Genomic DNA, 15370 nt, shown 5'->3' with positions numbered 1-15370 from the left:
TGACAGTATAGGAACAAGGGATATGGAATGGAAATTATTAGGTCTTTACTTGTCACCCTTCCTGTGTAAGGGCAAAACCACCATTATTTTTATGCAGGGTGGAAAGCAACCTTCTTCAAACATCCAATTAATCAGTGTATATTATCTTTTTAATAATATAATTGTGTAATCCCTAAAAAGCTTCAGTTTTTTAAATGCTATATATTTCTTGATTTCTTGGCCTTTAAATGTTGACAACATATCAGTATTCATTTTGTGAGTGTTTCAGGAACACATTTGTAACTTGAAAGCTTTGTTCGTTTTGACATTTTTTAGAGATATCTAAGCTTGAGCTAGCTACATTTGAGATGTTGACGAGAAAGACAGTAAATTCATCGAGTGGGATACTGACATCACTTGAAAGATTTCCATGGTTCTTACTTTTACGTATTTTAGCCTACCAGGCAGCTTTGCACTTATTATGGGCATTACTAATAAAGTCATTTGCTTGGCATTAGGCACTTATAATTTCTACCCTATAATGGCTTTTTATGTACTTCACTTTAGTTTTATGATAGTTCTTTGAATTATCATAATAAATCAAGATCTAAGTTTTTGTAATTCAGATTTAAACCGTTTACATACAAATGTCTGTCAAGGCTTCACAGCTGAACTTTAGTGCCTTATAGCTGCCTTCGGAAATATTTTTCAAGTGTATCAGCAAGTGCCATAAGAAATTTTCTAATAGCATCATCAATATTAACACAGAGAGAATTGCATGTTATTTTATCACTTTTAGTTTGGTCCTGTAATCAGCAACACTTGTGTCATTAATTGTCCTTAGTTGTTCAGTCTGCTTACAAACAGGTGTAATATTATTAACAATAAGTTTTAGTTAGATGTCTTTATGGTCAGATAAGAAGGAGAACTTTAGATCAGTATCTGTCATGAGCAGCCACAAATCGTACCTAAAGATATGTCCAGAGGAAAAACTGAACCAGCTTAGCACCACTGATGAAAAATCATTCTCAGATACTACAAACAATGGAGGGGAGAGAGCTACTTTCGAGTTGCTAATAAGATCTGCATGACTGAGGAGCAACGCTAGTGAGTGATAGCTGTTCTGCACCAATTTCTGGATACTTCCTAATCTGGACTGGAGAAAAGATAGACCAAATGGCCCATGGCAAAGCACTGTATCAGCACTTTGGATCATCCACTAATTAGCTAGCAGTCATACAGGGGTCTCTGGCTAAGCAGTGGGTAATTAGGAAGCCTAGTGGAAAAGATGCTGCAAGATGACATTATTGTCCCTTCAGAGAGTCTATGATCCTCTCCAGTGGTCCTTGTGAAAGATATGACTGCCGTATGGCGTTCCTGTGTCAACTACCGACGTATGAACAACATCGCGAAAAGAGATGCCTATGCATTGCCGTGCACTGATGACACTGGAATGCCTGAAACGAATAAAGTATATCTCAGTTACGGCTGAGACTGATCTCGAGGCTGACTGGGAGAAGACTGCCTTCATGACTCCTGACAGCCTCTATATGTTTGAACTTATGCTGTTTGGTATACAAAATACCCCAGCCACCTAGGTAATGAAGATGGAGCCCGAAGTCCAGAGAAAATAAGAGGAGGTTCCCCGACTCCTTAGCATATTCCTGATATGAGAAGTTTTGTCGGAATGTGTACATACGAGGGTCACTCCAAAAGAAATGCACACTATTTTTGTAAAAATACAGTTTTAATTCTGCATGTGTGAAAGTTTTACAGTGTGTAGATACATCCCTCCTGCTAGTTTTCAAACTTTGTTCAACCTGTTCCCGTGAGTGGCGCCGTCACATCATGTCTTCGAGATGGCTGCTACACTTGACGTTCATCAGAAGCAACGTGCTATCGTAGAATTCCTGTGCTGTGAAGACGAGACAGTGGGAAACATCCACAAGAGGTTGAAAAAGGTGTATGGAGATGCTGCTGTCGATCGCAGTACAGTTAGTCGGTGGACAAGCAGGTTACGTGACGAAAGCGGGCACAGCAGTATTGAGGATTGTCCTTGCAGCGGCAGGCCTCGAACTGCACACACTCCAGACAATGTGCAGAGAGTTAACGAAATGATGACTGCTCACAGATGCATCACAGTGAACGAATTGTCACGCTACGTTGGGATAGGGGAAGGAAGTGTTTGCAGAATACTGAAAGTGTTGGCGTTAAAAAAGCTTGTGCCAGGTGGGTTCCCAGGATGTTGAAAGTGGCTCACAAAGAAACAATAAAAACGGTATACAGCGAACTTTTGGAACAGTATGAGAAAGTTGGAGATGAATTTCTTGGAAGAATTGTGACAGGTGATGAAACATGGCTCCATCATTTTTCACCAGAGACGAAGAGGCAATCAATGGAGTGGCATCATGCAAATTCACCCAAGAAACCACACCTTCTGCTGGGAAAGTTATGGCTACGGTGTTTTTCTATTCCGAAGGAATCTTGTTTGTGGATATCATGCCAAGTGGAACCATCACACATTCTGATGCATATGTGATGACACCGAAGAAACTTCAAGCTCGACTGAGTCAAGTTCGACCACATCGGCAAAAGCAGGGTGTTTTGCTGTTGCACGACAATGCACGGCCACATGTCAGTGAAAAAACCATGGAAGCGATCACAATACTCGGATGGTCAACACTGAAACACACGCCTTACAGTCCTGACCTGGCTACATGTGACTATCATCTCTTTGGGAAACTGAAAGATTCTCTTCGTGGAACAATGTTTGAACATGATGACTCCCTTGTACACACTGCCAAACAGTGGCTCCAACAAGTTGGTCCAGAGTTTTATCGTGCGGGTATACAGACGCTGGTTCCAAGATGGCGTAAGGCAGTTGAGAGGGATGGAAATTATGTGGAGAAATGAAAATATTGTTCCTAAAGGATGTATCTACACACTGTAAAACTTTCAGACATGTAGAATAAAAGATGGATTAAAAAAATAGTGTGCATTTCTTTTGGAGTGACCCTCGTACTACCAGCAGCTCATAAAGAACTTCTGTATAAAGACATATCTCTTGAAGAAGGTAGTGCTGCGAGATGCCAATTTTCGTGGAAACAAGATGAAAGAAAGATCTTTCCTCATTTACAGGGAAGGGCTACCATCTTCTCCAGTCCTAGCATTGTATGACAATAATTCTAAGACAGAACACACCGATGCTAGTGGTTACGATATTGGTGCGGTTCTCGTACAAATTCAGGGAGGTTCTAAAAATATGATAGATTATGCATTCAGAGGACTCTTCAAGTTGGAGAAGAATTTCTCTATAACAGATAAAGAGTGCCTTGCAGTAATTTGTGTCTTCACATTTTCCAGCCGTATATATCTGACAAAACATTGAGCGCTATGATGGACCAACTCTACGCTGGCCGACTAGGCTGAAGTATCCATCAGTCCACTGGTGATTTGGGCAATGAGGCTCCAGGAGTACGAAGTCACTGTGGGTGTACAATAAGGGACTTTCAACTAATCCTTTGGTGCAACATAAAAGCGCGTCAAAATCTCAGTCACCGCTGCATTAAATGACATTGCCGGCGAACAAAGGGACGATCCATAAAATCTGACAACTATAGAATTCTTGAAGAAGGAAGAACCAAAGTAAGAAGAATTCTAGCTAATAAATAGAACATTATGCAAGAGGAACTGAGATACACTGGGTAGAAAAGGTTGCTCATCATCCCAGCTCATCTACAGTCAGCTATTCAAGTTTGTTCAGACACTCCAAGTTAGTTACCTGGTAATTGTGGAGACCAGCCAGGTGGGTACTGATCTATTAGACACTATGTGAGCCATTTTAATGAATGCCACCGATGGAAGCACATGTCACAGTTACCTTCAGCGCCTCTCGTACCTACTCCTACTGCACTGCCACTCTGCTGAATTTATTTCTCGTGGGGGTTCCCAAAAGTTGACAAGTAGTAATCATTGGATAACAATCTGAAATGAATACCTCGCCTGTTACGCTGTCACCAAAGCTGTACCAACTGCCAAAGATCTGGAAATTGTATGGTTGATTGTAGAATATACCATTTTGAAGCAAAAAGCAAGCCACGTAATGATTTCTGATCGTGGCTAGGTTTTCAAGTCGAGACTAGTATCAGAGGAAATTCCATTTTGCGACGTCACCTACAGGACAATTATGTACTACCCACATGCGCATGGCCTCGGAGAATGCTTAAATATTGGCACATGTGATCTCTATGTACACTTATGTGGAACAGAGAGACAGATACAAATGCGGATACAATGCTGCCCTTCTCGAAATTCTCATGTAACACAGCACAAATAGACACCACAGGTTTCAAACAGTTGTTTCTACTCTATGATGACGAGATCGGAACGAAAATGGGTACACTGTTCTTTTTTCAATTGGAAGTACTCGGGATACTACATGAAACACTCATAAATGGATCTTAAGAAGAAGGACAGACGACTTGCAGACGGGCGCTGGATGTCCAGGAGAATGGACGAGAGTGTAGAACACTAAGCATTGGCCAGTGAGATATAACCCAGTAGATTTGGCACGAATTTGTACTTCTGTACCGAAATTGGGACTAATATGCTTCTTTGGGCTGTATCGCATCGATATAAAAATCGAGAATTAAGGTCCTTCAGCAATAAGACAAAAGTGTAGGGGCGTCCTCCGATGAAGCCATAATATACACTCCTGGAAATTGAAATAAGAACACCGTGAATTCATTGTCCCAGGAAGGGGAAACTTTATTGACACATTCCTGGGGTCAGATACATCACATGATCACACTGACAGAACCACAGGCATATAGACACAGGCAACAGAGCATGCACAATGTCGGCACTAGTACAGTGTATATCCACCTTTCGCAGCAATGAGGCTGCTATTCTTCCATGGAGACGATCGTAGAGATGCTGGATGTAGTCCTGTGGAACGGCTTGCCATGCCATTTCCACCTGGCGCCTCAGTTGGACCAGCGTTCGTGCTGGACGTACAGACCGCGTGAAACGACGCTTCATCCAGTCCCAAACATGCTCAATGTGCTCAATGGGGGACCGATCCGGAGATCTTGCTGGCCAGGGTAGTTGACTTACACCTTCTAGAGCACGTTGGGTGGCACGGGATGCATGCGGACGTGCATTGTCCTGTTGGAACAGCAAGTTCCCTTGCCGGTCTAGGAATGGTAGAACGATGGGTTCGATGACGGTTTGGATGTACTGTGCACTATTCAGTGTCCCCTCGACGATCACCAGAGGTGTACGGCCAGTGTAGAAGATCGCTCCCCACAACATGATGCCGTGTGTTGGCCCTGTGTGTCTTGGTCGTAGGCAGTCCTGATTGTGGCGCTCACCTGCACGGCGCCAAACACGCATACGACCATCATTGGCACCAAGGCAGAAACGACTCAAATCGCTGAAGACGACACGTCTCCATTCGTCCCTCCATTCACGCCTGTCGCGACACCACTGGAGGCGGGCTGCACGATGTTGGGGCGTGAGCGGAAGACGGCCTAACGGTGTGCGGGACCGTAGCCCAGCTTCATGGAGACGGTTGCGAATGGTCCTCGCCGATACCCCAGGAGCAACAGTGTCCCTAATTTGCTGGGAAGTGGCGGTGCGATCCCCTACGGCACTGCGTAGGATCCTACGGTCTTGGCGTGCATCCGTGCGTCGCTGCGGTCCGGTCCCAGGTCGACGGGCACGTGCACCTTCCGCCGACCACTGGCGACAACATCGATGTACTGTGGAGACCTCACGCCCCACGTGTTGAGCAATTCGGCGGTACGTCCACCCGGCCTCCCGCATGCCCACTATACGCCCTCGCTCAAAGTCCGTCAACTGCACATACGGTTCACGTCCACGCTGTCGCGGCATGCTACCAGTGTTAAAGACTGCGATGGAGCTCCGTATGCCACGGCAAACTGGCTGACACTGACGGCGGCACAAATGCTGCGCAGCTAGCGCCATTCGACGGCCAACACCGCGGTTCCTGGTGTGTCCGCTGTGCCGTGCGTGTGATCATTGGTTGTACAGCCCTCTCGCAGTGTCCGGAGCAAGTATGGTGGGTCTGACACACCGGTGTGAATGTGTTCTTTTTTCCATTTCCAGGCGTGTAGTTCCGAAACGTCCTCCGATGAAGTCATACTATAGTTCTGAGGCTTCTTGTCAAGGATCATGAACCTTCGACTGGAGGGACTGTCTTGGATGCTCACCATAGTGAAGAGGATGTGACACTACGATCAGAACGTGTGCACCCTCCCGCGCTGTCATACAGAGAATCACTCACAAGACCCAGGTCCAGGGTGCTGTCATCGGATCGAATGAGATATTCTCAAACAATAAGATGCTATTTCACATAAAATGTAATAAATAACGTACATCTAGAAAAATTTGGCTGAATCCATTGTGGTGTAGTAGTTAACATCACTCGCTGACAAGCTGTGGGGCTCCAGTTCGAAGTCAACCACAAGCCATTACTAGTTATGTAGTGTTTATCAGTTCTTAAAACTCCTCGAAATTTCTGATGTTTGTAACCTCTGTGCGAGAGCGTGCTGAAAAATTATGCCTCCAAAATTCTGAGCGAAAACTGTTAAAGTTTTCTTAAATAAAGCAACCGTTTTACAGTGATACATCTTTATTTTTCATGTCTTCATATTTATTTCTCAAGCCAGTCATCCCAACTACTCAAAAATTTCTCACAACAGGAGACGGTATGTTGATACTTCCTGTTCAGTGTTGTCGGGCTGTGCTAGCACTTGGATGGGTGACCATCCGGTCTGCCGAGCTCTGTTGGCAAGCCAGCTGCACTCAGACCTTGTGAGGCAAACTGAGAAGCTAATTGATTGAGAAGTAGCGGCGCCTGTCTCGGAAACTGACATAAGGTCGGGAGAGCGGTGTGCTGACCACATGCCTCTCGATATTCGCATTCAGTGACCCCTATGGGATGAGGACGACACGGCTGCCAGTCGGTACCGTTGGGCCTTCCTGGACTGTTCGGCAGGAGTTTTAGTTTTTGTAGAATGTTTAACGTTTTGACGGAGTCTCACACTCACCTCTACTTGCACATCTTCATCGCTATTAAAGTAAAGTCCTCGAAGGTGTTCTTTAAGTTTTGGAAACGAATCAAAATCGGATGGGGCTAAGTCTTCAATCCGTCTCCTATGAGTGTCACTGATTGCAGTACGCAGGTGTGTAGTTCTGTTCTTACTGTGTGTAATAAACATATCACAATGCTAATTGCTGTTCATCACTGACGACACAGATTTCGGATCTGGATTTTAATGTGGATAGGACGTGACAGTTTTAGAAAATTTGATTACTAAACAAATTTAGAATTTGTTAGTGGAAGATGAAACAAAGTCATTGCAGAAAACAATTTATCACTGAAATTACGTCTAACAATAAGTCTAATATCTCTTATCAAGTAAAATGGGGTCAGTTGCGTAGTTTTGTTACTTACGTTGCTCATTCGACGACATACAATCACAGCTGTCACCAAGGAAAATAAACGCGCAGAATGATTCGTACCAGGTCTTACTGCAGTTTTCATCTGACACCCTGTACGCTAGGGTGACCCACATTTAATTTAGATTTACTGGTCAATTAGAAGACTACACTCGAGATCTTGTTTTCATACTTATTACTTCACAGTACTCTAACTTATTCTGGTTTTTATATGGCAATATACACACATGAGTCTAAAGAGGAGGAGAATATTTGTTGTTCAAGCCGATGCAGTATCTTCTGAGAAAACTGAAAATTACTGTCACGCAGAGAAAGACCGCTGTTTTCAGGTCGAAATTTTTTTTCTGATTTTAAAATTTGGTATTCTTTTAGATGAGTCCAGTATGTAATTTTTTTTTCCAGTGAGTACATTCGATTCCTTCAGTGTGATATCCGAGGGACTATTACATGTTTGGTCAGATGAGGGAGTAGAGAAAAGTCGAATGGTGCCAGATCTACCGAGTACAATAAACGCTTCAAGAACACGTAGTTCATATATCGGTGATTTCCCTATACCGTCTGCTCGCTTAGCTGATTGCTTATTTACGTGCTTGCCTCTCATGCAGCTTGCCCGGGTTCTATTCCCGGCCGGGTTGGAGATTTTCTCCGCTCGTGGACTGGGTGCTGTGTTGTCCTCATCATCATTTCATCCTCATCACCGGGACGCAAGTCGCCCAATGTGGGGTCGACTGAAATAAGATTTGCACTCGGCGGCCGAACTTCCCCGGAGGGCGCCTCCCGGCCAACATAACCACACGCTCATTTCCATTTTTTCCCGCGTTACCAGTTCACATTTGTATGGTACGGGATTTCCCATCTCTTTTATGCCGTCATTACGTTACGAGTTTCAGATCCACGATTCAATTCCCTGGGAGACTCATGTTGTGTTAATCAGTTATTTTTATCCACACAAAAAATTATTGGAAATATTAATATATCTCAGAAAAATACTGGACATATTTCCGTTACTTTAAGTCTCATTTATCATATTCTTCGCACAGCTCTGTTAGTTTGTTTTTAGAATGATTACTATCTTCGGCAGTTATCACCTGAACAATAGTGAACAGGAGAAAGTACACTTTATCATCTCACATTGAAATTCCCACAAGGCTAAATTCTTTATTCAAGTTTTAATATCTGGTATACTGGTAGACAAATTGGAATCCGATCATGTCTATCAGGCATTTCTAAATATATTCATTTCTCTCACGATTTTCGAGAAAGTGGACCAGTTGAAATTTCTCTCAACACTAAGGCTTGCTTTAAGGAGACCAAATGGTTCATTATTACATCTTCAACTTTCTTTAAACGCTGGGCGGGGTGGCCGAGCGGTTCTAGGCGCTACAGTCTGGAACCGCGCGACCACTACGGTCGCAGGTTCGAATACTGCCTCGGGCATGGATGTCTGTGATGTCCTTAGGTTAGTGAGGTTTAAGTAGTTCTAAGTTCTGGGGGACTGATGACCTCAGAAGTTAAGTCCCATAGTGCTCAGAGCCATTTGTCTTTATACATTTAATCACTTAATCTATTCCCTCACTTTTTCAGTGTGTTTTCTTTCAACTAGTGGGGAAAACTGCGAACTTGTACCGTTCTCGTTGACTTTCCTTCATGTAACACATACGAATAATTTCATCAGTTTGCTGTTAGAAATAGCTTAGTTTCTCATTCAACATCCTGTTCGTAAAAATGCCTGCAATTTTGTACAGCACGAGCTGCCGGTGCTGTTGTTGCCCTACGTGCAGTATTCTTTGGATACGGTAGTGAAGTACTATCAGTTTACAAGGCAGGTCACCGGACGATTACACGCTTCATATTGTAAATGGAGGATACATGTGACGGTAGTTCCGTTTGTGAACTGTTAAGTAAAATTTATGGAAACTGAGACTTGAAATTTCTGTTATTTATGCGACAAAGGCAATTTATCTTAATATCTATTTCTTCTGTCTTGCAATAATTTACCACTGAGGAAGATTGTTGGGAATACTTGATTGAGAAAGAGCTTTCCGTATTAAGGATATCTAGCTAGAATATATTACATAACAAATTAAAATGTGTGTACCGCATCCTACCGATAGAATCGTGGTGTTGTCGACGTGGATAACTGTTTAATTCTGCCATCAATGTGCATTCCTTTGGCGCAAGACATTTTCCAGTTAATAGGGAATAGCCGCGCGGGATTAGCCGAGCGGTCTGGGGCGCTGTAGTCGTGGACTGTGCGGCTGGTCCCTGCGGAGGTTCGAGTCCTCCCTCGAGCATGGGTGTGTGTGTTTGTCTTTAGGATAATTTAGGTTAAGTAGGGTGTAAGCTTAGAGACTGATGACCTTAGCTGTTAAGTCCCATAAGTTTTCACACATTTTTAATATGGAATATGGCACTGACAGGAAATGAAACTGTAGTAACCGGAGACTTGAGTTCGAATGTTAGTCTTAAGCTAGAGACACGATTCTTTTATTACTTCGTGGTATTTCAGTCTATCCGGTGAACACACATTCATAGGCTGTCTGCTATTAAACGACAAGTTTTATTGAACAGAACCTTTCAGAAACACCAGACACTGCATGTAAGAGAAAGCCATCATCAATCGTCAGTAACGACTACCCTGTACCTTGCTGGAACCTTTTCCGACGACAGGTTCCAACAGTGAGACGACAGCTCACTATACAGTACGGTAGTGTTTTTTTTACGAGCCAGTTCTACGAACCTTTAACTTCTTTAAAGATATCACTAAAAGTTAGAAGATGACAAAAAACTATATTATGTCAGAGAATGACATTATTATTTCACACATAACCTGAATGCGGTTAGAAATGATTAGCGATAAGAAATGTGTGACCATTTTCGTGTTCGGTGTTCACATCAAATATGTTTTGCCTGTCACAGATTTGGACGAAAGAAGCAGTTTCTGCTAGGCCTGAGTGCCACGGCGTTGTCCCAGACCCTGCTCCCCGCTTCAGTGTCCGTCTTCCCTCTCTACATTGCTCTATCGGCAGCCTCTGAAGGCACACACTTGCCCATGTTAGAAGCAACCATGGCGACAGGTGAGTTCAGCTGGAGTAATAAAGCAAAAATATGTAAAGAAACGATATTGATTAAAAACACTACTATCTAACAATCACTAAAATACAATCTAAAAATGTTTTCAAATACAATTTTTGAACAACCACAATAATTCTGTGGCATTGAAAAGGGCCACTGTCAGTATTTGTCAAAACTGTTTTATTGGTGTTCACCAAATCGTTTCACGTGTTCTTCGTAATGTTAAAACGGGCAATGTCTAAGTCACATTGGATGAGATATACTGAGGTTTTAAGATATAAACCCGAAAGTGTTTTATCAAGTTTCCAATCAGCATACAAGGGCCAATCTTGTCATTCGCTCTCCCTCTTATTTTACATTTGTTGTAAGAAGGGCCAAAGTCGACATTGGTCTTTTGTGCTGACAGATGGTTTCAACAATTGAAACAGTGCTGTGACATTGGACTTAAATCTGGCTCGAATATACAATAAATAAGAGTTGTTCCTTTAACAATTACCCTAACCATTCGGCGCATTGTTAGTGAGGAGTCGAGAGAGTCTTGGTGCGCACAGAGGCGACAAGGAAGAGATTGAGGAACAAGCTGCTCCTGAAATATCACCGCTGAAGTCGTCACTTTGCCTTGAAGGTAAGGTTACTAAAATAAACTGGTATCAGTTGCATTTACCCCTAATTTTTCCAACGTAAGACCATAAATCGACTGGTATCTCTACTTAATACCAATCTACAATATTGTCAACCACCTATTAAATTTACTTCATTTTTATTTTCTTTAAGGCCATCACAGTACCAGTATAGAAGGAACTGCATGTTCGTATTATTGGCAGACGCAATTTCTAGTTCTGATGAAGATGTATTTGCAGATTCTGATGAATATGTTCCGAGTGGTTGCGAAAGTAGTGATGAAAGCAATGACGGAGTGAATATTCCATCGGAATTTCTAAAATAATTTGGGGACGTGGCAGCAAAGCGACTAATTACGTTGACGTGTAGAATGTATGAGACTTGCGATATATATCCTCAGTCCTTTCGGAAATCGTTGTCCACACAGTTCCGAAGATAGCAAGAATCGACAAGGGAGAGAATCATTGCACAATTGTCTCTCAGCTCATGCACCAATATGACTGAGAATGGGAGAACGGGAAATAAAATCTTTTAAACGACGATCATTTCGGTTTTAGGAAAGGTAAAGGCACCGTAGAGGCAGGTCTGATGTCGCGCTTGATAATGAGAGCTAGAATGAAGAAAAATCCATACAATTTCATCGGACTTATCAACCTGCAGAAAGCGTTCGACAATATAATATGGTGAAATACGTTTGAAATTCTGAGAATAATTGAGGTAGCCCATAGTGGAGGTCGGGTAATACCCAATATGTACAAGAATCAAAAGGGAACAATAAGACTGGAAGACCAAGAACTAAGTTCTCGGATTACAGAGGGTGTAAGACAGAAATATAGTCTTTCGCCCCTACATCGAAGAAGCTATGACGGAAACGAAAGAAAGGTTCGAGTTAGGGATTAAAATTCAGGGTGAAAGGATATTAATGATGACATTCGTTGGTGAAATTGCTATCCAGTGAAAACGAAGAAGAATTGCAGGATGTGTTGAACGGAATGAATAGGCTAATGAGTACAGAATATGGATCGAGAGTAAATCGAAGAAAGACGGAAGTAATGAGAAGTAACAAAAAAGGATACAGCGAGAAACCTAACATTAGAATTGGGGATCACGAAGTTAAGAAATTATGCTACCTAGACAGCAAAATAACACATGATAGAAGGCCGAGAGGGGTGGTGCTGTGGTTAGCACACTGGATTCGCATTCGGGAAGACGACGGTTCAAACCCTCGTCCTGCCGGCCGTTGTTGCCGAGCGGTTCTAGGCGATTCAGTCCGGAACCGCGCTGCTTCTACGGTCGCAGGTTCGAATCCTGCCTCTGGTATGGATGTGTGTGATGTCCTTAGGTTAGTTAGGTTTAATTAGTTCTAAGTCTAGGGGACTGATGACCTCAGATGTTAAGTCCCATAGTACTCAGAGCCATTTGAACCAAACCCTCGTCCGGCCATTCTGATTTGTTTTTTCCGTAATTTCCCCCAAATAGCTTCAGGCAAATGCCAGGATGGTTCCTTTTAAAGGGTACGGCCGACTTTCTTCCCCATCCTTCCCTAATCCGATGGGACCGATGACCTCTCGGATCTCCTCCCCCCCTCCCCCCCTCCTCCCCTCCCAATCAACCAACCAACCATGGTGGACGGAGCAAGAAAGACAAAAAGCTGTCTAGAATTGAAAAAAATAGAGCCATTCCTGGCCAAGAGAAGTTTACTAGCATCAGCGATATGCCTCAATGTCAAGAAGGAATCTCAGAGAACGTACGTTTGAAACACAGCAGTGTATGATAGTGAGACATGGATTGTGGGAAAACTGCAACAGAAAGAATCGAAGCATTTGAGATGTGGTGCTGCAGAAGAACATTAGGTGGCTCACTAACATGAGGAATTAGTACGTTCTCCGCAGAATCGGTGAGGCAAACACTGACAAGAGGAAGGGACAAATTGGTAGGACATCTGTTAAGACATCAGGTAATAATTTCCACGGTACTAGAGGGAGCTATAGAGGGAAAAAGCTGTAAGGGAGGCAGAGGTTGGAATACATCCAGGAAACTTATTTTTGCACAGTATTCCCGGCATTAATCATTAGACAGTAATGTAATATTCAGACATTTAAGATCAAACATACTAACTCTGTTTTATAAGCTCAAGTTACTAAAGATTATCATAATATCTGTCTATAATATGTATCTATAATATTTAGCTACAATATACAACGAGGCTCGGTGGTTCAGTGACCATGAAAGTGCATGCCATTGAAGGTGAATTCGTTTGCACTGAAGCACCACTGACGAAGGTGAAATGGATAGTGAAGGCATTAAGAAAATGGAAAATTTTCTGCAGTGCTGATGGCATACGGTAAAACTAGTAGAAGCTTCGTTAATTGGCAGAATTCTTTAAATTATTCAATGGTAAAGCGATAAATTATTTATGTGCTTGACTGTAGACGGATGTTGAGCTGGTGATTATTTATGAGACTTTGGTAACATGTACTTCTTTATGAGGTTGTGGTCTGTAATGTAGAATCTAGACAACTGTAAAACACAAACTTCATTGTCAATAATTGAAAAAAGGAAGGAGCTAAAAATAAGTGTCACACTACAAATCCAAAGGTCCTTCTGTCCAAGGATTTTTATCTTTCACTTATCTCTTCTTTCACCTCTTGTAATGTTTGCTTATGTTTAAAATGCGGAGTTGCACCGTGGTTCGGAATTCACGGTAAACTGTAGGTTCCCCTATGATTGGTTGCGTAAGTTACGAGTTTAGAGGTCAGAGCAGGGTAACGGAATACCACCTCCAAAAGGACTATGCCTAGTAAAGCAATGTGGCACTCAAAACAATCTTCGGCTTGATGACTATTTTACTATAATCATGAAAAATTTTCAAAATTGTGTGGTGTAATTATATAATTTAGTTTCATTAAGACACTAGTCAGTGTATCATAGAATCATTGAGGGAGAGAAAAGAAACGTTCAGGAATGAGATTAAAATTCAGGTTGAAAGTACATCTATGATATGATTCGCCGATGTAATCACTGTCCTCGATGAAAGCGAAGAAAAACTGCAGGACTAGTTGAATGGAATGAACAACCTAGTCAGTACAGAATGTAAATGGAGACTTAACCGAAGAAAGAAGAAAATAATGAGTAGCTGAAAAGAGATTAGTGATGCACTTAACACCAAAATTGATGACACAATGTAAAAGAAGCTAAGAATTTCTGCTACATTAGAGCATAAATAACGCATATCGGACGAAGCGAGGACATAAAATCAGACTATCACAGGTATTTATGGCCAAAAGAAGAGCAACGGCCATATTTTGAGGAATAAATTTCCGTTGGTGTACTTTTCGAGCACACCATTTTCTTCTTCTTCTTCTTCTGCAGTTCCAGGGTTAGTCCTAGGGCCTGTTCCGATGTCACTTACTCGTCCTTGGTCTTCCCACACTTCTCTTGCCTCACCGCTTATATTCCATTGCTAGTTAGGAAGACTTGTGGTGGCATACCATGTACATGTTCTCTCCATTTTTCTTTGTCTTGGATTCTCTTTAAGGTTTTTGGTTTCTTCGCTAACTTTACCCTTGTTCCTTCGCTTCTAATTCTGTCTTTCTTAGTCCAGCCTTTCATAGATTTTACAAATCTAATTTATAATAATTTGAGTTGTAAAACTTTGTTTTTCACCGTTTAGGTATCTGAACGGTATAATAAAGTGAGGGCTGACATGACTTCGTAAAATTTCAGTCGCGCTTCTTTCCTTGTTTTACCATTAAGTGTTCACCTTATTTTGTCACATATATTTTTTATTTTCATCCACGTCTTAGTCGTATGATATGTCACATCGTAAATAACGTAAATAGGATACCTTTTCTATTGGTTTATAATCGACAATTTGTTTGTTCGTGCTGAGTGAATACCTACCTAAAAATACCATGTTTTAGTTTTACTCATAGATTCAGTCAAACTATAGCTTGCGACCATTTCATTTAGTTTACATAGTGTCATTTGCAGTTTATCTTTGCTGACCTTGTATGATAACGTGGTCATCCGCGAACAAAATGGTAATGTTGTGTTTATTCCACGCAATATTTGTGAGTGATGGTGTTCACCGATCATGTCATCTATATACAGGGTGTTACAAAAAGGTACGGCCAAACTTTCAGGAAACATTCCTCGCACACAAATAAAGAAAAGATGTTATGTGGACATAAGTCCAGAAACGCTGAAT

At 42.1% G+C, this 15370-nt stretch overlaps 1 protein-coding gene across 1 annotated transcript in view; it reads left to right on the top strand.

Moving 5' to 3' along the window:
• The window catches only part of LOC126354878 (carcinine transporter-like), a 109476-nt gene that overhangs the window by 26373 nt on the left and 67733 nt on the right, over positions 1 to 15370 (top strand). The window contains exon 4 of the mRNA XM_050004896.1: positions 10384 to 10541. Coding sequence (XP_049860853.1) covers positions 10384 to 10541 — 158 coding nt within the window. The remainder of the gene's footprint in view (positions 1 to 10383; positions 10542 to 15370) is intronic.

The sequence above is a fragment of the Schistocerca gregaria genome, chromosome 3 (assembly GCF_023897955.1).
Source record: "Schistocerca gregaria isolate iqSchGreg1 chromosome 3, iqSchGreg1.2, whole genome shotgun sequence".
NCBI classification, from domain to species: domain Eukaryota; kingdom Metazoa; phylum Arthropoda; class Insecta; order Orthoptera; family Acrididae; genus Schistocerca; species Schistocerca gregaria.
Note: the sequence above shows the minus strand (reverse complement) of the source record. Positions and strands in the feature narration are given on the sequence as shown.